The sequence below is a fragment of the Malania oleifera genome, chromosome 8 (genome assembly GCF_029873635.1).
Source record: "Malania oleifera isolate guangnan ecotype guangnan chromosome 8, ASM2987363v1, whole genome shotgun sequence".
NCBI classification, from domain to species: domain Eukaryota; kingdom Viridiplantae; phylum Streptophyta; class Magnoliopsida; order Santalales; family Ximeniaceae; genus Malania; species Malania oleifera.
This window is the reverse complement of record NC_080424.1, coordinates 22,598,728-22,620,175: the sequence shown is the minus strand read 5'-3', so window position 1 is coordinate 22,620,175 and position 21,448 is coordinate 22,598,728. Positions and strand designations below refer to the sequence as shown.

The 21,448-nt window shown below is 36.2% G+C and overlaps 1 protein-coding gene across 10 annotated transcripts in view; it reads left to right on the top strand.

Moving 5' to 3' along the window:
* Positions 1-21,448, top strand: part of LOC131161692 (O-fucosyltransferase 9) — an 80,407-nt gene that overhangs the window by 29,289 nt on the left and 29,670 nt on the right. For all 10 annotated transcript variants that reach the window (XM_058117628.1, XM_058117624.1, XM_058117629.1 and 7 more), the window contains exons 6-7: positions 11,410-11,614; positions 11,723-11,890. In XM_058117628.1, coding sequence (XP_057973611.1) covers positions 11,410-11,614; positions 11,723-11,890 — 373 coding nt within the window. The remainder of the gene's footprint in view (positions 1-11,409; positions 11,615-11,722; positions 11,891-21,448) is intronic.

The window sequence follows — 21,448 nt, the reverse complement described above, 5'->3', positions numbered from 1 at the left end:
TGTAGGTGTTTGCTACCAAACTCATTTCGAAAACAGAAGCCCCAACAAAGGTTGCTTTTATCACATGGGAGGCTACTCTTGGAAAAATCCTGGTCATTGATAACCTGCAGAAAAGTGTTTGCTGCTTGTTAATAGGTGCTTTTTATGTCTGGAGCAAGCTGAATCAGTGGAGCACATCCTCCTGCACTGCTCGATTAGGAAATCTTTGGAATTTGGCCATTTCCTTTATCAAGCAGAAGTGGTTCATTGCAGGAACTGTTGGGGGACGAATTGTGGGCTTGGAAAGGGATCCACTGCAGCAAAGATAGAAGGAAGGCTCTCTCCCTCATCCCCCTTGCCCTTTTTTGAGCAGTGTGAGGGGAAAGAAAAGGAGAGCTTTCAAAGGATCAATTTTTCCCCTTAACCTTGTCAAAGATCATTGTAAGTGATATTAATATTATCCTTTTGTTTCCTTAACACCCTTCAGTGAGGTTGTTCCTTGTTCTTTTGTATTTGAATGGCATCCCCTTGACGCCCTTTAATAAATTCTCTTTGCTGATAAAGAAAATAATCTGAAGTTGAATGGATGGGTGAGGCTTTGTGTGGAAGTGATGAAATGGTTTTCTAATGGTGTGGCTTTGCATTTTTGCAGGCTGGGAAGGAGTTTTCAAAACACCACATTTGGTAATGTGTGGTATTTTTTGGCGTTTCGGCCAACAATATTTGGGAAGTCCGTGGAGATAGGACTGGAATGGGAAGGAAGACGATTTTCAGTGTTCATTCCCGGACAACCAAAAGAAAATTCGTTCAAGAATTCTGTGTGTTGTTAGGGTTTCCCAAAATGGAAAGGATGGTGTTGGCAAAGATTTACAGAGGAGCATTCTCTTGGAGTAGAGTAGTGCTGGCGGAGAAGAATGGGATCTGTGATGAATGTGGTTGCATGATGCAGATGCAGCAGCAACAAGCGATGCAGCAGACGCAACAACAGGGAAGCAGCAGATGTAGGCAAAGCAGCAGCAATTTATTTGTTGGTGGGACATCACCATATGGGGACTATGGCTCGATGGTGGAGGTAGTGAAGGATGGATGGAGTGGGCTGGGGTGCCTGCCATCAATTTGGACTTAGGCTGAATTTTGGTACTCCAGGATTTGAGAACTTGGGCTGACTGAGTAAATAGGCCATAAGTCCACATTTCTTTAGAGGTGATCTGGCCCAATTTCCAGCCCAATGGAGAACTTGAATAAAAGCCAGCTGTCTATTGAAGCTCTTAGCAGTTTAGATCTTAATGGGATTCCTGGCCAGGCCCAAAATTCTAAGTATCACAAATAAGGTAATTAGCACACTACAGATTTTAGACAAATGGACTGTAGAAGCCCGGTACAACCAACTCTCATATGGAGACAGCCCTTCCCTTTTGCAGAGCAGGTTTAATGCCTTATTGCCGGAAAGGGATTCCAAGCCTTCCATCGCGCAACGAAGGGGAATCAGTTGGGTGAGTCCAGCAGGGCAGCCTCTGATCAGGGATAGTAGCAACTTGGATAGTCTTGGGAACTGAACTGGTGATGCTGTGCTTTTGGTTCGAGAGGGTTGCAACCAGGACGAGGGATTCATTAAGAAGTTGACCGCAGCATTAGCTGAGGGAGGGGCCTGCACTAAGGTTCACGAAGGTGGTATGGGTAATATAGAGGTTGGCTGCTGATGAGGAGAATAATTCTACTGGTAGGGGAAAAATTTTTGAGAAGGTTTATGTTTGCAGGTGGATGAGTGAGATAACTCTTCTGGGGAGACTGGAAAAAATTTAATAAACAATGCTGAGAGTTTTTAATGTGTTCTGAATTCCCAGAATTTTCAAAAGGGAGATACAATGTGAGGAGTAACAAAGGCAAGGAAATGGATAAATGGGGTGATGTGTCGGATAATGATAGTGATGATACTAGTGAATTTGTGGACAAAGCAAACCTTTGCTGAGATTTGAGATCTGTGTGGCTATGTTTCCGTGTTGTCTGATTTACTTGGGGAGATATGTGGTGCAATCTTTGATGGAAGGTTTAGAGGGCACCTTTGTAATTGAGGAGGATGGTTTGGGTAAACAAGCATAGTGTAAGGGAGGGATTTCGCCCATTCCAGTTGTTGAGGTTGATTTGGAGGACTTGGAAGCTCAACAATTGATGGAGAGATGGGTTTGTGGTTTTCTGGTCTTGGATGTAATGAAGATCACTTGGATGGAAATAAAACGAAATTGAAGAAGTGGTAGCATGAATTAGCAAACTTGAAGTGTTTAGTGAACTATAATTGCAAGGGCTTAAGGAGCGGATTTCTTATTTGACTTTTTAGGTATTTTTGTTTTATTTTATTTTCTTTTTATCTTATTTATTTATTTTTTGTTTTTTTGTTTTTTGTTTTATTTGAGGATTGCTCATCCTATTTTACAGTATAATCCCCTTTTCCTCTCTTAATATATCTTCTTTTATTATAAAAAATCATTAACTAAAAAAATAAAATTTTGTGTCATAATTTTGTTAGTATAAAATAAGCCAAATAACTTTTTAAGTTGTCCATTTCTTGTATAATTATACATTACAAAAACCAAACCTATTTGGCAATTAATTTTATAATTTAGTAAATATTTTTAAAATATTAATGTCTGCAAGATCTTATAATCCTTCCACGATTGTACTATGATCTTAGTGATCCTATTGATCCTAGTACAATCCTACTGTGATCCTACTAATTTGTGACTCTATGTAGGATCAGGATTATCTTGGTAATGTAGGATTGTAGGATTGCAATTTTAACAATCATGGTCATCAGTTACATGGCAGGTCTTGACCAATCTTGATCCTCAGATGTTCTAGAGAGTTTTAGCTTGGTAAATGAAATTTCCATCCAAGATTTAATAATTGTTCCATTCTTAGCCAAGGCAAGACCCATCTTGTTGCCAATAGACTTCCTAATCAAATTCATCGTAACACTCATAATGATCAATTTTAAGAAGATCCCATTCTATTTTGGAAGCTCGTAGCATTGGCTTGAGTCTTAGTTAGGCTTGACTCCCTTAATCCTTCCTTAATCTACCCAACCATTCGTTGAGTGTTCGTTGCAACGCGTGCCCTTCCTCCCCTTGACATGGCATCTTGATTTTAGAGGATGACAACATGTTCATCCACCCCTGCCAATAAATACTCCTTTTCTCGCTTCAGTAGAGGATTTTTTGTGGCCTTGATAGTTAGAAATTATCTGTTACAAAAAGTTAGTAAGGGATGTAATATGAGCTAATTTTTAAACTAGGCTCACAGATGTGTGTATTTAAGTTGCACAGATATGGACATGGGATGTGACAATTCCTAGACTTAGTGATTATTGTTAAAAAATTTGGACATACTCATGGTTTTAAAATTCCATGATATTGTCGAGAAGTTTATGCTTCCTACGATCCTTGAAATCAAAATTGTAGTTAATTTTTATTTTAACAATTTTCTTTTGAAATCTATGTAAATTAAATTTGATCATGGAACAAATTTCCTTGAAATTGAATTTTGAGATTTAAAACCTGAACAAATTTGTTGTTAAAATTTCAGCAAATCATCCAAATTTTATTAAAATCTTGAAATTGTAATGAAATTTGACCATGAAAAAAATTTCCTTGAAATTGAATTTTGAGATTTAGAACCTAAAGTAAAATTTTTCTTATAATGGATATATTTTTCTTTGTTAAAAGTTAAGATTATTATAGGAAGGATATACATGATAGCTCTCACTTATAAAATTTTATGCAAATATGAACTTTGATATTAGTTACAACAGTTCTTCCTTTGTCTAAATTAGTTGTATTTGTAAATAAAAATATTCTAATGATTTATATCTTATGAATTTCACTTAAGTTAATTTAATATGTATAAGGTAATTATTGTGTCATAGTTATTGAATCTTGTACACCACTAATAAGACCCTACGGTTTTATCGTGGTAAAATTGGGAAAATTTTAAGAAGGGAAATTAGTAAGAGAAAATAGGGTTTGATCACTTTGAGGGGATCTGCCTCCAAATTAGCCAAAGGCTATGAATTATGCTATTGCTTGGATTGAAAAGTCCAATAGGGTTACATATATATATAGGGCAGGGAAATTTACTCCTATTATGAATGTAAAATATCCTAATCCAATTCCTCGATGGACTCAATCCCAATTGATTTTGGGAATCCTAACACATTAAATAAAAACCCTAATATTAAATAATAATAACATTAACTAGAATTCATTGGGAATCATAATGGATTTATTAGAAATCCCAATTGATTTGGGAATCCTATCATTAAATAGAAAATTCCAATTGATTTGGGTATCCTAAGATTCTCACCTCGTTCAAATGAACCTTGTTCTCAAGGCTGAGCAGCAATAAACTCTGGGAATCTCTCCTCCAAGTATTGATAAGTTTCCCAAGTTGCATCTTCTGATGATAAGTGAGACTAGTGAACTAAAACTTCTATAATGTCTTGACTTCTACGTTTGGCCCCCAGGCAATCCAAAATTACTTGTGGCTGCACTTGAACCTCACCCATAGGTGCAACATCAGGCAAGTGGCATTGCAGAGTAACTTGCTTCCCTACCTTCTTTTTGAGGCAAGAGACATGAAAAATTGGATGTACCTTAGAACCTGTTGGTAAGTCAAATCGATAAGCAAGAGGGCCTATACATTTTAGGATGTTATAAGGCCCGTCGAATCGAGGAGACAACTTTATTGAAAAACGAACAGTCACAGATATCTGTCTATGGGGCTGTAGCCTGAGAAATACCCAATCTCCCATTAAGAATTCCCTTTCATTATGGTGCTAATCAACTTGCTGTTTCATATGAGCTTGAGCTGCAACAAGAGTTTCCTTGAAAAGCTGAATCCCTCTTTCTTGATCATGTAACTCCTTGCCAACTTGATCAACTATGGATGATCGAGCTGAATACCTGGCAAGAACAGGAGGAGCTCGACCATAAAACAACTTCGAATGGAGTCAACTTGATGGAGGAATGTAAGTGGTATTATACCACCCTTCGATCCATGGGAGCCATCACACCCAATCCTTCGGTTTTTCGCTAGCAAAGCAATGAAGATAAGTCTCTAAGCACCTGTTAAGAACTTCAGTTTGCCCATCTGATTGTGGATGATATGCAGTGCTCATATTGAATTGTGTTCCTTGCAAACGGAAAAACTCCTTTCTAAAGTTTCTGGTAAAGACTTTGTCACTATCATTGACAATATACTGAAGAATTCCATGCAACTTGACAATATTTTTAACTAAAGTACAAGCAACACTTATAGCTGTATGAGGGTGAATTATGGCACAAAAATGAGCATATTTTGTGAGATGGTCTACAACAACAAAAATAGTAGACTTACCATGAGAAGATGGTAGTCCCTTAATCAAATCCATGAAGATATCAGTCCAAGCTTCTTCTGGAATAGGAAGAAATTGTAGAAAGCCTGAACTAGCCACAGTTTCCCCTTTCTGTTGTTGACAAACATCACATTTTGCCCCAAACTTTTTGATTTCATCCTTCATTCCTGTCCAGTAAAATTCCTTAGAAATACACTTGTAGGTTCTAAGAAAACCAGAATGACCTGCAGCCGGTGATGCATGTAATTCTTGCAATATGGTTTGCTTGTGAGCTGAAGTAAGGACTAATAAAATCCTACTTATATACAGTAAGTTTAAAATGTCCCAAAGGTAAAACGGGACTGAAGTTGGCTATTTTTTGTAGCTTTTGGTAATACCTCTAGTATCTAGATTTTGCCACCATTCCTTCCTAATTTGCTCAAGAGTAGTACATGCAGGTATAGAAATAGATATAAGTTCAACTTGTTCAGGAAGTTGTGAGAGTGCATCTGGCACCACATTCTTGGTCCCTTTCTTCTAAATAATCTCAGTCATAGCCCAACAACTTAGTGACCCACTTTTGTTGTTCCATGGAAGAGATTTGTTGGTCCAAAAAATACTTCAGACTCTTGTGATCGGTTCGGATTTGGAAATGCTGGCCGATTAAATACGATCTCCACTTTGTAATTGTATGCACTATAGCTAGCATCTCTTTGTCATAAATAGACATGCCGATGTGGGATGGAGCAAGAGCCTTACTGGTAAAAGCGATGGGGCGTCTATCTTGTATTAAAACTGCACTAATGCCAACTCTTGATGCATCAAACTCAATGATGAACACCTTGTTGAAATTTGGTAGGGCAAGAACCGTGTGGTGGATATTGCGTCCTTAACCTTGAAAAACTTGCGGTAGTAACCAGTTAACCCGAAAAATCCTTGCAGCCTTTTCATTGTTGTGGAATAGGCCAGTTTGTCATCACCAATAATTTAGAAGAGGCAACTAAAACACTTTCTTGGGAAACAATATGCCCAAGGTATTCCATATGTGATCGAGCAAAATTGCGTTTAGATTTCTTGACAAACATATGATACTCATGAAGAGTGTTGAGTACAATTCACAAATGACCTAAATGATCCTCAAGGGATGAGCTATATATGAGGATATCATAAAAAAATATGAGAAAAAACTCATATAGGTAAAGTCGAAAAATGTCATTCATGAGACTTTGGAAGGTCGAAGGTTCATTGGTTAGCCCAAAAGGCATAAACAAGACTCGTAATGGCCATCATGAGTTCTAAATGCAGTCTTTTGAATGTCATCCTTGTGTACCTGAATCTAGTGATAGTTTGATCTCAAGTTAAGTTTGGTGAATTGCTGGGCACCGCCTTAGTCATCTAACAATTCATCCACAATAGGGATAGGATATTTATCCTTCACAGTGTTCATGTTTAGTGCTCGATAATCAACACATCTTGCAAGAGCCATCCTTTTTCTTCACCAATAAGACGAGAAGAATGTGGACTGACACTTGGTTGAATTATGCCTGCATCTAACCTTTCTTTCACTATCTTTTCTATTTTTGCTTTCTAAAAATAAGGACAGTGATAAGGACAGACATTAGTAGTGGCAATAAAGGAATACAGTGATCATATGTTTGTTGAGGTGGCAATCCCTGTGGCTTTGCAAATAGGTCGAAAAATTCTAAAATAAGAGAGTCTAGCCCTTTATCCATGCCAAATTTGATGTTGTAAATCTAGTGCTTGAAGTTGTAACTTGTACTTAGCAACCATGTCGCTCCTTTTTAAGGCGCTTCTCTATGTGGTGGTTTGAAACTGTAGTGACGTTACCACAACTTTTGCCTTTAAGAGTCACTCTCTGGCCATTCATGACAAACTTCATAACTAGTTTAGAGAAATTCCGAATCATTCAATACCTAAAATCACTTCACAGTCTTCCAGTGGCAGCAAAAAGAAATCAACATGCAAGCCATGGTTTTACATAGTAATTTTTGCCTTCAGACACTTGCTCTGACATGTCAAGGTCCTTCCATCTGCTACCTTCACATCAAACTTTTCACATTGCTCCACAGGATAGGCTAGCCATTTAGCAATTTTAGTGTCCATTAAATTATTAGTGCTACTTGTATCAATTAAAATAGTAACAGGTTGGCATTTTAGGAAGCCACTATGTTCATGGTTTGAGGATTAGCATAACCAGCTAAAGCATGAACTAAAGAAGTGTAGATGCGTCATTATCATTAAATTCCAGACATTCATGATTTGAATATGGGGGTCATCCTCAACCTCTTTTGGCTCCTCCATTGGTTCAATAATGAACAGTTGCCCCTTCTTGCAACGGTGTCGTTTATGCCACTTTTCATCACAATGCTAGCACAAACCTTTTGTCATTCTCTTTTAAGTCCCTTTTGAGTCAATCATTTGGCAAGAGGATAGCGAGGAGCAGGTGGTGTGATCGTGCTGCTGACATTTTGCTTACTAATGGTCTTTTGGAGTGACGTCGTTCTTCTCCCAACTTCTCTTCTTCTAATTGTGCAAAGGAAATTGCAGTAGTCATAGTTCATGGCCAACGCACGTTGACCTCACGCCAAATGTCAGGTAGGAGCCCTTCAATAAAAGTACGGATGAGTTGGCTTTCATTCTAATCTTTGGTCCCATTTGATAGCCACTAAAATCGTGTCTAATACTCCAAGACAGTGCTAGTTTGCCGTATTTTAGCAAGCTCTCTATCGATATTCTCATGTCTAGTGTGCCCAAATCGGACAAGTAATCTAGAAACAAATTTTGTCCATGAAGGCATTCCATAATGAGCTGCAAACCAGCCATACCATTGAATAGCATCGCCATCCAAGCTAATAGAAGCAATCTCAAATTTGGATGTTTTTTGATTGCGATGAAAGTGAAAGTATTTTTCAGCCCTAGAACCCCATTGGTAGGGTCATCATTGCCCCCACCAAGGAAATTCCACATTTATACGAGAAGGATCACAATCACGCTCTCCTTGGTAACCTCCTTCATGCAAGTACGGATGCTCCCTACAATTAGTTGATGTGGAGGCATTATCTTCTCTCTCTTTCTGGGAAGATGTCATGAGTAGTTTAGAGAGTGATCTCGGGATCTCTTCAAATTAAGACTTAGTCACTTAGACATATTGCTAAGTTCAACCTTTAGCCTAGCTTCCGTTTGGGACTGTGTTGAATTTTTTGAGGCCATTATGCATGAGTGAAGATAAAGAATTCCAACATCTTGATTTTGTTGGCTGGTTAACGACATTCACAAAAATGATGGCTTTGATGCCAAATGATAAGTGATGCGAACCTCAATCGACACGCATTGAGACCCAGCAAACAATGTTGGAATGCTTGCCCAAGAAACCTAAAAATCAGGTTTTTGACAAAAAACGCCGACCCAACGTTTATAATTGAAACGCAAACTGTAGGTATAAAGTAACAAACCTTGACCCAATGATTATAATTAAATCACTAACCAAAGGTATAAAATTTGAACGCCACAAGAAAGAAATCCTTGATAAGTTCACAAATTCTCTGAAGAAACAAAACCTCACATTTTTTATTCAATGTCCTTTTTTTTGTAGAATGTGGCTACAAGTCTATTTATAAACCCCTCCAATTAAATTTAAATTCAAATTCAAAAATCAAAATCAAAATCAAATTTAAATTTAAATTCAAATTCAAATTCAAATAACAAGACCCTAAACACCTATAACTAATAAACATAAAATAGACCCACGTGCCTATACATATTGAAATAAAAAGTCTACACTAAACACTAGGCTATGTCATCCCCCGTTGTAATGGATTGCACAAATCCTTACGTTGCTTCCTTGATCTTCTTAACTCATGACCTTGTGATTGGCCCATCTGGAACTTGCAATGGATCCTTTAATGGTACTTGTCGATTCTCATCATTCCCCCTCTCTTCAAAAGGATTTGTCCTCGAATCCATATAGTATGAAACCAATACCGATGGCAAGAAAATATTATAGAAACAATGAATTAAAGGAAGATGACAAAAAAAAAAAAAAAAAAAAAAAAAAACTTTGATAAGTACGGTGAATGTATCTGTTGCTTCAGTATCACCATTTTTTTTTCTTTCTCTCTCTATTTTTTTTTCTTCTTTCTATTTTCCCCTTTTCTTATTTTTTATTTTTTGATAACAAAAGATAAAATGATAGTAAACCTGATTTTAGAACCTAAGCTCTGATACCAAATGATGTGAACCTCAATCGACACGCATTGAGACCCAGCAAACAATGTTAGAATGCTTGCCCAAGAAACCTAAAAATCAGGTTTTTGATAGAAAAGCCCGACCCAACGTTTATAAATGAAACGCGAATCGTAGGTATAAAGTAACAAACCTTGACCCAATGATTATAATTAAATCACGAACCAAAGGTATAAAATTTGAACGCCACAAGAAAGAAATCCTTGATAAGTTCACAAGTTCTCTGAAGAAACAAAACCTCACATTTTTTATTCAATGTCCTTTTTTTTGTAGAATGTGGCTACAAGTCTATTTATAAACCCCTCCAATTAAATTTAAATTCAAATTCAAAAATCAAAATCAAATTCAAATTTAAATTTAAATTCAAATTCAAATTCAAATAACATAACCCTAAACACCTATAACTAATAAACATAAAATAGACCCACGTGCCTATACTTATTGAAATAAAAAGTCTACACTAAACACTAGGCTATGTCGTCCCCCGTTGTAATGGATTGCACCAATCCTTACATTGCTTCCTTGATCTTCTTAACTTTTGACCTTGTGATTGGCCCATTTGGAACTTGCAATGGATCCTTTAATGGTGCTTGTTGATTCTCATCAATAAGACTCTAGGATTTTAGCATGGAGAAATTAGGGTAATTTTAAGAAGGGAAAATAGTAAGAGAAAATAGGGTTTGATCACTTCGAGGGGATTTGCCTCCAAGTTAGCCGAAGGCTATTAATTATGTTATTGCTTGGATGGAAAAAGCCCTGTAGGGTTACATATATATAGGATAGGGAAACTTACTCCTATTAGCAATGTAAAACATCCCAATCCAAGTCCTTAATGGACTCAATCCCAATTGATTTGGGAATCCTATCATTAAGTAGAAAATCTCAATTGATTTGGGAATCCTAATAACCATATGACTGTCATTGTTGTATTTTAAATATTTTATTTCTCAATCTTGCAGCATTATGTCTTACAGTTTCTAAAGTTTCACCAAAAAGAACTCTATGCTTTATTTCCATCATATTTTTAACTTGAAATTGGCATCAACATTGACATTTCCAATTGAAATTTCGGTACATGTGAAGCCTAAAAATTAGTTAAAATGGAAATTACCTTAGAAACTTATGACTGAATATGGCAAATAAATATGATATTTTTTTTATACTTCGCTGATACGGAAGGTATTAAAACTTATCAAAGTTCAACAAAAACTACTGTTAGTATATTTTCACAACCAATTTACCTAAAAGCTTAAGCTGTTAGGCTGTGGACGAACAATGTATCAAACCTTAACATTTCCCCGCACAAGCAGCTCAATTGCATGCAGTGAAATAAACAGTGAAGAACATTCACTGTGGGGAACACCATAATTTTTTATACAAAGAGACAGTAAACTCAGGCAAAAAGTATAGAACCCAGGACCCAGCTCTTATACTATTTTAAGCACCTACTTTACCTAAAAGCTTAAGCTGTTAGGCTGTGGGTGAACAATGTATATCAAGCCTTAATAATGTGAAAAGATGATTATTGCTTTGATATCTTTCATGTAGTAGTCAAGCGTGGTTCATGATTGAGAAGGAACATGGATTTTTTGCCTAAGTTAAAATTTTGCAAAGAGTTATGTTATTTTGGATGATATGACTTCCACATTAGGTTTGTGGTGCTGTTCAAATTGTGCTCATGTTTGTTCAGTTGTTGATGTTCTTAAGAGGCATGTGTGCATATTTTTGTTAAACTATACCTTCTAGTCATAGGCTAAAAAAATTAGTTAAGAATGGAAACATTTTCATCTTCCATGCTGCAGGGCTGTACGCATTGCGCCTTTCTCCAACAGATTGGCTCATGCGGTTCCTCCATACACCCAGGGGCTTCGATGCTTGGCCAATTTTGAAGCGTTGAGGTTTTCACAGACCATAAGAATGCTTGCAGACAATATGGTTGAGCGGATGATTAGAAATAGCTCCAAGAGCAATGGAAAATTTGTCTCTGTGCATCTTCGGTTTGAGGAGGTTGTACTTTTTGTCTCTTTCACATTCTTTCAGATGCGCAATTCCCAAATTCGGTTATTTGTTGGCACCTAACATTATTTCTTGGTGCCAATTTTCTATTTACTTTAGGATATGGTTGCTTTTTCATGTTGTATATATGATGGTGGTGAGGAAGAGAAACATGAAATGGATATTGCACGTGAAAGAAGTTGGAGAGGAAAATTTCATAAAAGGGGCCGAGTAATAAGACCAGGTGCAATTCGGATGGATGGAAAATGTCCATTGACCCCAATGGAGGTAAATTAGTTTTAATACTTGCTTGTGGAATTGCTCTTTGTGTATATAATTTTTCTTCTTGTGTTCTCTTTTTTGTTCATGCATTTGGTTTCAATTGCCATTAAACTAGTGCAAAATCATTTTAATAAGGATATGTTTGGGAATATTTTGGTTTGTGGTGGTTCCATTTTTTTTTTTCCACCTAAAGGGCTGACCACCTTAATCGGATTTGTTAATACATGCTTTCAAAAAACTCCTTTGTCATGTTTCACTCTTTTTGAAAAACTGAAACCAAACAAGTACAACACAAATTCAACTGTGGAAATATAAATAAAACAAGCCAACACATTCCCTTATTTTTTGTCATATTCCCCCCTTTGGCAGATGACCTTTATTTTTATTAATGATGGGAACCGACAGAAATTAAGGATGAAGAAGAAAGAAATAATATTGAAATTTAGAGAATGGGGAACGACCAAAAGATAGATGAGAAATCCTCTAAACTGAAAAAGCTAGTAACAGCATGTAGCAAATTATGTTTTGCACCCCTCCTCCTCTCTCTCTCTCTCTCACACACACATATGCCAAATCAATGAAAAAAAAAGAAGAAAGAAAGCAGCAGTGCCTCCGAAAATTTCAGGATAGAGAGTCTCTCACTCTCTCCCCAATATTTAATAACAGTTACAAGTCATCTAATCTGCCATGATACTGGACAACAGTGATATGATAGTTATTCTTTTGAAATTCTTTTTAGCCTTCCATGAGAGTGACCACGGTGACAAGGTTGGCAACTTTCATCAATTGACAGTCTTCAGCAAGCCAAGCCAACATAATTGACAGGGTTTCCAACATGGAATGTAACGTGGCAAGATCATGAAGAGGTAAGCAGAGGAAGCCTACCTCATTCACACAAAGTGGCCTCCAACCTAGCCTTAATCAAAGTTCAGTCCATAACATGGAATATCAAAATTTAATGATAAGTAAACCTTTTAGGTAAGGAGGGAGAGAGATCGACGCCACACTTGTGAGGACCAAAAGCAGTTACTACTGGAAGCTTTAAGAGCAGGAACAAGTGCTAAGTTATCCTGTTTAGCCAAGACAGGGTTAGGACTAGCCTCATCCTTCAAATGGGGAACACCAACCTGAACAAGCCCAAATGAATTTTGACCCACTTTCACCTCCTTAATCTTGGTAGAAATTTTCCCTCCAAATGCTGCAGATAGAAAATAATACATTCACAGAGTTTCACCTCAGAGCTTGCCGCTTTGCTGTCAGTCTGAATTAACTGAAACCCTCAACATTACCATGCTCTTCCCTTTGTCGATAAGAAGATCCTCGGACTCAGAACACATTTGGGATATATATCAGCCTCCTCTAAATCTGAATCCTCAGCAACATCATCTGGCTGATCTGCTCACTGCCACCCATTGCATTACAAGTAGTTGCAATGGCTGTGAACAGGGATATCAAAGAATAGCTGGTTTGCCCCACTACCAGAGAAAGCCTTCAAAGAAACCATTAATTAAATATCCACATCTTGAGCAGGCATCCTGGCATTAACAGGAACTCCTTGTCAACCTGTTTGGGTTAGTCCGAGTACTTTGGAAGAGCTGTTTTATTAGATTTCAAGGCTTTGACAATAGGGAAGATGCTTGATTCTTATGGAATTGTTCTTTAATGGTGATGGATTGAAGCATTTGGATAGAAGAACTTTTGAGGATATTTTTTGGGCTTATACCATCCTGTGGTTTTTACTTTGGGCGAGGGTGGTTTTTATGCCTCGTTTTGGGCATCAGTGGAAGTTGCTTTTCCAGGAGTTTGATTGTCTCACATCCGGAGTGATTGATGATCTTTGCTACATTGATTTTTGCTTTGAATTTTGATAGCTTCATTTGTATTTTTAAATTTTCTTGATCCGTGGAAATCCGATCCTCAGCTTTTTATAATCTTTCTTCCTTTAAATAGTATTTTTTTTCCTTATAAAACAAAAACAAAACAAAACTAAATTCACTGCCATCCAACCCAGGTATAGCAGCTTCACCAATGATTGTAATTCTCAAAGGTGCATGATTGCATGTTTATTCCCATTGTAAAGGTCCTTGCGGGGGTGAGCATTCGGTCGGTATAGCTAGTTTGGTTAATTAACTGAATTAACCAAAAATTTTTGGTTAAAGAATCTTGTTAATCGAAACAAACTGAAATTCTATATTAACCGAATCCTGAAACTGGCTAAACCGAATTTTAGTTAAATTGGTTTACTAATTTAATATTTTAATCTATATAAATATATATAATGTATATAAAATTAATATATATATAATTATTAATTATTAATTATTAATATATATACTAATTGGTTAATTCAGTTAACCAAACATATTAAACCCTAAAACTGAATGAAAATCAAATATCGAAATTCAGTGAAAATGAAAACTGAACTGAACTGAACCTACCAAATTTACTCAATTAATTTGATTAATTTGGTTTTGACCAAATTATGCTCACCCCTACTTTGAGGTGTTCAGTGCTTTTGCTTCAAGCAAAATTCCCTTGGTTCTGGCCCTTCTAAAATCTTTGCAAGAGCCTTCCAAGTTCCAACTTCAGATCATCTTCCCTATAGTGTGACAGTGAGATGATGAGAGATGAAGACCTGTGCATCAATTGTCAAATCCCATCTTTTCCCTTCTTAGTCCCTGTTTGTTTCATATCTAGGGGTGAAAACGATTCATTATGGTTCGGTTATGGAACAAATCGAAAACTGAACCAAAAATTACGGTTTTTAATCGTGCCGAACCGAAATTGAAACTGAACCAACTCTACTATTCCTTGGAGAACCGAACATTTGGCGGTTTGGTTACGGTTTTTTTGGTTTTTTAACCGATTTTTTTTTATGTTCAATGATTTTTTTTCGCATGGGCAGTTGAGAAGCTATTGGACCTTTTGATTTTTCATAATATTTCATAATTTTAACAAATTTGAAACTGTTAGATATTCTAGACCATTGAGAACCTGCTGTTCTTATTTGGCCTTTTGTGAACATATGAATTGTGGTGAAATAATTGAAAACTTGCTGCCTGCTGGTCCTACTAGACCTTTAAATAATAATTGATATGGAAATATAAAAAACATGCATCCTTTTCTTTTTTTTCCTAGTTCCTACTAGCTTTTCTGCTGATCACTTTTGGATCTCTCTTAGGCTTCTACAAACCATCACAATGCAAATTACATATCAATTAACCACAATGTCCCAATCCTTGGGCTCTTTAATAGTTAAGTCTCCTTATCCCTGATTGCACAAAACAAGCAAGCAAATTCATGGGCACTTTAACTGTTATGTCTTCCTGTTCCTAGTTACCCAAAATAAACAAACATTCAAGATAACAAGAAAATATGAAATATCCCAAATTACAAATAAAAACAGACATTAAAATTGTTTACCAAAAAAGAAAATCAATGTTTAGAACTTTCAAAGAATTGAAGTCATCCACATTCTTCATTCCACAGTCTTCAATATTCAAATTGTAGCTTCAATTCTCTGATCTCCATACAAGCATCATTTGTTCTTCCTAATAAAATAAAGAAATTCTAACAAGATAAAATTAAATTGATAATGAATGTTCATAAAAGAAATGAATACATAATCTTACCAATAAATCATCGGCAGTGTCAATACTAGAAGAATTTAGGCCAAATTTGTCTAATTCTGAAATGAATTAAAAAGAAAAAGTTAATAAATTAGAGAAAATAAATACGAAACAATAATTAGAATAAAACAATTAGGAAATGTGAAAAAGATACACTAAGAAATTATCTTGTACCTTTTTCAAGTTTATCAAGTTCTTCAAGGCTTTCTTCATGGTTAACTGGTAGTGGCAGATTTTGCAGCCAATCTTGAGAACGTATAAGAGCCTTCACAATCTTAGGAGTCAATGATGTCCTAAAAGAATCAAGAGCATGGCCTCCCATGCTAAATGCAGACTCGGGGGGCAATAGTAGCTATGGGGATAGCCAAAACATTGCGTGCTACTTGTGAAAGGATAGGAAATCTCGGATTATTTTTCTTCCACCATCCTAAAATATCAAATTCATGACTAGCCTCTTCAAGGTCCTCAAAAAGATACCTATCAAGATCACTCTTGCCTTCCCCACCTTCTCTTTCTAACCTATGCCTCTTGAATTTATCCGCCATAAGCATCCTTATCTTCATTGATGGTTTCTTAGCATCCACCATGCCACTAGAAGAACTAAAGCCAACTTTAGAAGTTTTACCACTAGGTCCACTACATTGCCTACCCCCATTTTGTTTTGTACTCATCAAACATAGAAAAAGTAACATCTTTCACCTTTTTACTCAAAATTGAAGATGTAGGAGGAGAAATAGTTGAGAAAGGCCCCAATCCACATACTTTAACTTGTATTGAGGATCAAGAATGGTGGCAACAAATATCATCATGTTTAGTTTTTCTGGATTCCCTTAATAATCACTGTATTTATGTTTCATTTTGAATGCCATTTCACTTAATCCAAAATCATCACTGTTGCACCAATCTTCCAACAAAGTATTAACCATGCAAATTTCATTGAAAAAAGTATTAAAAGTCACATAATTAGAGTGAGAAACACGCAAAGCAAATTCATAGAAATATTCTAAGAATTGCACCATCCCCATCACATTATCCCAATCATCTTCCATTGGTTTTCCTTTTCCACCATCTCTTGAAAGGTTGAGTGCAAATTTCGATCTTTTTCATCATATCTATCAAAAATTTTTTGAAATTTTTGAGCAGTGTCCAACATCATGTATGTGGAATTCCATCTGGTAGGTACATCCAAAGCAAATGCTTTTTACAGTTACCCTTCTCCTCATATGCACACACTTTAAATTTTGCAGTTATACTTGGTGATTGCTCGATATATTTCACTGTTTGCCTAATTTGAAGTACTGAATCTTCCACAAGTTTCAATCCATCTTGTACAACTAAATTAATGACATGTGCAACACATCTCATGTGCAAGAACTCACCATTGAGCACACTACCCTTCCAATTGTTCACCCTCCTCTTTAAGTAACTAATCATTTTACCAATAGAACTTGCATTGTCCATAGTAATGGTAAAAACTTTATCTTATTCCTCAATCTAACAAAGCTTTATTAATAGCAAAACCTAGCACTTCCCCTCGATGATTAGGAACTGGACCAAAACTCAAAATTCTTTTTTGTAACCTCCATTCATTGTCAACAAAAGCACAATCAAACACATGTAATTAACATTCTGTAAAGAAGTCCAAGTGTTTCTTGTGAGACAAACTAGTTGACAATTATGTTTCAAAAATTTTCCCAATTTCTTTTTCTCTTCTCCATATAAAAGAAGACAATCCTTAGCCACCATCGCCCGTGGTGGAACCTTAAATGTAGGTTCCATGAGGTTACAAAAATATTTAAAATCTTGCCCCTCCACAAAACTAAAAGGTAATTCATCGACTATCACCATATGTGCCAAGGCCTTTATAAGAACACCTGCATCATATTTTTGGCATGTTAATTGTTTTTCCTCCCCTTTTTTTTTGGTTTGAAGTTAATATGTGATTGATTACGATCATGAGGTCTCCTATGGGGATACTTAGCACATGTATTCAAGTGATGCCACAAAACTCTTGTTCCATTTCTTCTTGAATCATCACAAAACACTTTTGGACAATATATACATTGAGCTTTTACCTTTTGAGTGTCATCAACACACAATCTAGTAAAATGGTCCCATACCTATGATCTTGATCTAAACTTCCTCTTATTACCCAACTCTGTTTTGAAGTAGCAACATTATCTCCTGATTCTATATTCATGCTTTGGCTTGGATTTGGGTTTGGGCTCGAAGCCTCAAACAAGTTGTTTTGAGACTTGCGTTGTCCCTAGTTTCAGACATCTATAAAAATCATGTATAATTGCAAATTTGTTAGATTTGAAGCATAACTGATATACAAACACTCACAATCTCACATGACACAAATATTATCACATCAAAAAGATAAAAAGCAAATAAAATTAATATACATAATGCAGGAGAACTTGTTCTAAATTCAATACATAATGGCAAAGCATCATGATCAGGAGAACAAACAATCACATAATGGCATGTGTGTCAATTGTCATGCTCATACTCTAGCTGCAAAAGGAAGTAACTTGTTTTGAAAGCTTGAAGAGTAAGAAGTTTCAAGTTATGAACTATCTTCTTAGGATAATGGCGGGATGGTCCTTGTTGCTTTCACTTTTATTTAGCAGCCCAAGGCAAGGTGACTCTTGAGTCTTGACCATAGTATTCTATTGCCTTGTGATATTAAGATATCATTTGGATTAGTTATATTTATCGATCTAAAATAGTTCTTACATGGTATATTTTTCAAAAATTCAATTGAAACTTAAATAGTTTTGACAACTTAACTAGTGTAAAGGTAATCATGGAACTATTAGACCTCAACTCAAATAACTAAAACTTGGTGTCTTGCTATTATCTTATACATTCCCAAATGTATATGAGAATCTAGTGCATGATAGAAGAGATTAAAAAATAAAAAACAGAGAAAACTTGTATGTTCAACTATTTATCCTCCATTTGCTTCTTTTTTCCTTTCTAAATATATATATATATATATATATATATATATATTTTAAAAAACGTGGAAGTCTTCATTATATTTTTTCCCAACTACTGCTTCTTAGAGGATGTATTTCTAAATAACATAGTCTGCCTATATGGGATGATAGAGGATAATATAACAATTTAAGCACAATATCAGAATACAAAAGTCAGAATAAAAATCACTGAAGCTCTTGGTTTCTTGTAGAATGAAATCAACACAGCTTTGTTATGGAGATCAGTTATTGAAAGAGTTTCAGCTCAAATTTTCTGTCAGAAGAGAATATCAGCTTTATGATTGATTCTCTCTCTCTCTCTCTCTCTCTCTCAATTTTTTTTTTAATATATCAAAACGAGTATCTTTTTACCTGGAAGAGCACTTGCATGTATAGAGGAACCACATGCGCAAACGTTGGACTGCCATCTACCTACATTAAGCTTGAAGTAATTTTAAATTTAAGTTTTGGAGCATAGAAGCCAAGGGGCAGTGCCATAGGAGCACGGGCAAGACAACCATTGTCCCAAGAAAAACAAATTTCATTTCCAAGAAAATTTTGAAGTCAAAGTGAACTTATATCTTAAAATATCATAGAAAGATACAGCAGTGATATCTCGGTTTCAGACCATAAAAAATTATTTATATTAATTCATTTTCAGGGAAAGAAAATTTTCCCATTGAGAATAAAGTATAATTGGTCAAAATAACTTAATCATGCTCAAGTTCAGATTTCAATACTCAATTCTTGATTAGATAATCATAGATAAACGAAATGTAACAACAATCATATATCCAAATTTTTTTCGTATTTACAAAATGAGGAGAAAAAGAAAGCGTTCTTTCTTTTCCTCAGTTGTTGTCATTCATTTGTTCTTTTTTCTAAAAGTCATCTTTCAAATCTTTCTCCTCCAAAAACTTTCTCTGCACAAAACCAAAACTGTTCCCCACCAAAGCTTCTCTTTTTGCCATTTCTACTCCACTTTTTCTTCTTTCTTTTTTCTCAATAGAGATTTCATCTGGGCCTCTCATCCACAAGGAGATTAATAATCTGTCACAGCCATTGTACTGAGAAGAAAAATTATTCAAAAAAAATGACGAAGAAGAAGAAGAAGAAGAAGAAGATGAAGAAGAGAAGAAGGTGCCTTGCGGCACTTGTGCGTCGGTTACTTGGTGGAGATTGGAGACTGAAGAGGCAGCGAGGCGGCTACGCTGGCACACTGTTGTTGACTTAAGGATTGAGGCTGAGGGCTTGCTATTCGACAAGGGTTGTGAAAATCGAGACCGAAATTGAAACTAAATATTTTTAGTACCTAGAACCGAAACTGAAACCGAAACCGAAACCAAATACGAAAAAACCAAACCAGAAGAGAAGAAGGCGCCTTGTGGCACTTGTGCGTCGGTGACTTGGTGGATTGGAGATTGAAGAGGCAGCGAGGCGGCTACGTTGGTACACTCTGTTGTTGACTTAACGATTGAGGCTGAGGGCTTGCTATTCGACAAGGGTTGCAAAAACCAAAACCGAAATTGAAACCAAAGATTTCTATTCCCTAGAACCGAAACCGAAACCGAAACTGAAACCGAAGCCGAATACCAAAAAACCAAACCACTTGTGATTTTGGTCCAATTTTAATGTGATTTTTGTTTTGTACACCCCTATTCATATCAGAGCCACCATTGATCAATTGGCCCAAACTATTAAAAACTCTTTGACATTCCTATTCAAATCAGAGCCACCTATTAAAAACGCTTTGACATTCCAAGCATACGTCCACTCTCCCAAGGCCTCATCCATCTTGATATCCACCATCACCAAATGAAACTTCACGATTTCTTGCTTTCATGGAGGCAAGAACTCCATACACCAATTATCATCCCTTGCTTTAAATGGTGGCAAAGGCACCAATTGCTTAGATACAAAAAATAAGATCCTCACAAGGGTAGGATATACAAATTGAGAGATCAATTTCAAAATACACAAACTCTCAAGCAAGAATAGAAAAATATGACACAATTGTTTTAGTACTTTATGTCTTTGGAAGAAGATGAGCAAATGGTGATATTTGAGAGAGATAAGAGTACAATGCTTAGGCAATCTATTAGCAAATATCTAGCTTGGATTTCTTTGGGCTTAAAGGGCATGTATATAGGGTTTGAGGTTAAATGTATATGTTTTTTGCCCGTAGAGTGTATCAATCATTGCGGCCAGTTGGCTTGTCCAAAGGTGGTCAACCTACCACCTAGCTATTGTAGAGCAGTTAGAAACAGTCTGCCAAAGCCCTGATATCGACCCCCCACAGGGTCTGGTCAACCACCTAGGCACATTGCGAAGATCGGTCAACCTCCCTTTATGAGGCGGTTGATCACTCTAGGCAGAACATGTCTGGAGCAGTCTGCGGACTGCATTTTTCTTTGATTGCTTGTGACATAAAGTGGTAACTAAAGAAGTTCTTCAAGTTCTCTCAGACTTCCAACTTTGATTACTCAAAGACAATCACAACTCAAATTCAGTGACATTAATCCAAAGGTTTTGTTATCATCAAATTTGAGTTAGTGACACCTTGGGGCTAACAGAGGTGAATGTGGGGAAGTCTTCATGGAGCATGGTAGCAATAAATGATGTTGCAAAGAAAGGGAGTTGTTGATGGTTATTTTAGTCATTTAGCATTATTAGTGTGGTAATGTTATGTTAATAAGTGAGGGTTAGTAAGGGTGTTGTGGTTATTGGTATGTACTTAATATATATCATTAATAGAGGGAGAGACCTATCACCATGATTAGGTTTCCATTTTACCCAGTTATTCAACATGGTATCAGAGCATGATTTTGAGACCTAAACCCGGCTGCAATCAAAACTGAAGCTTATCCCTAAATTCGCTGCATGTCTACGATTATAGAAGAATTTCCGGCAACACCATAGCCCTGAAAAAGAGCCAGCAGCTGCCAGAA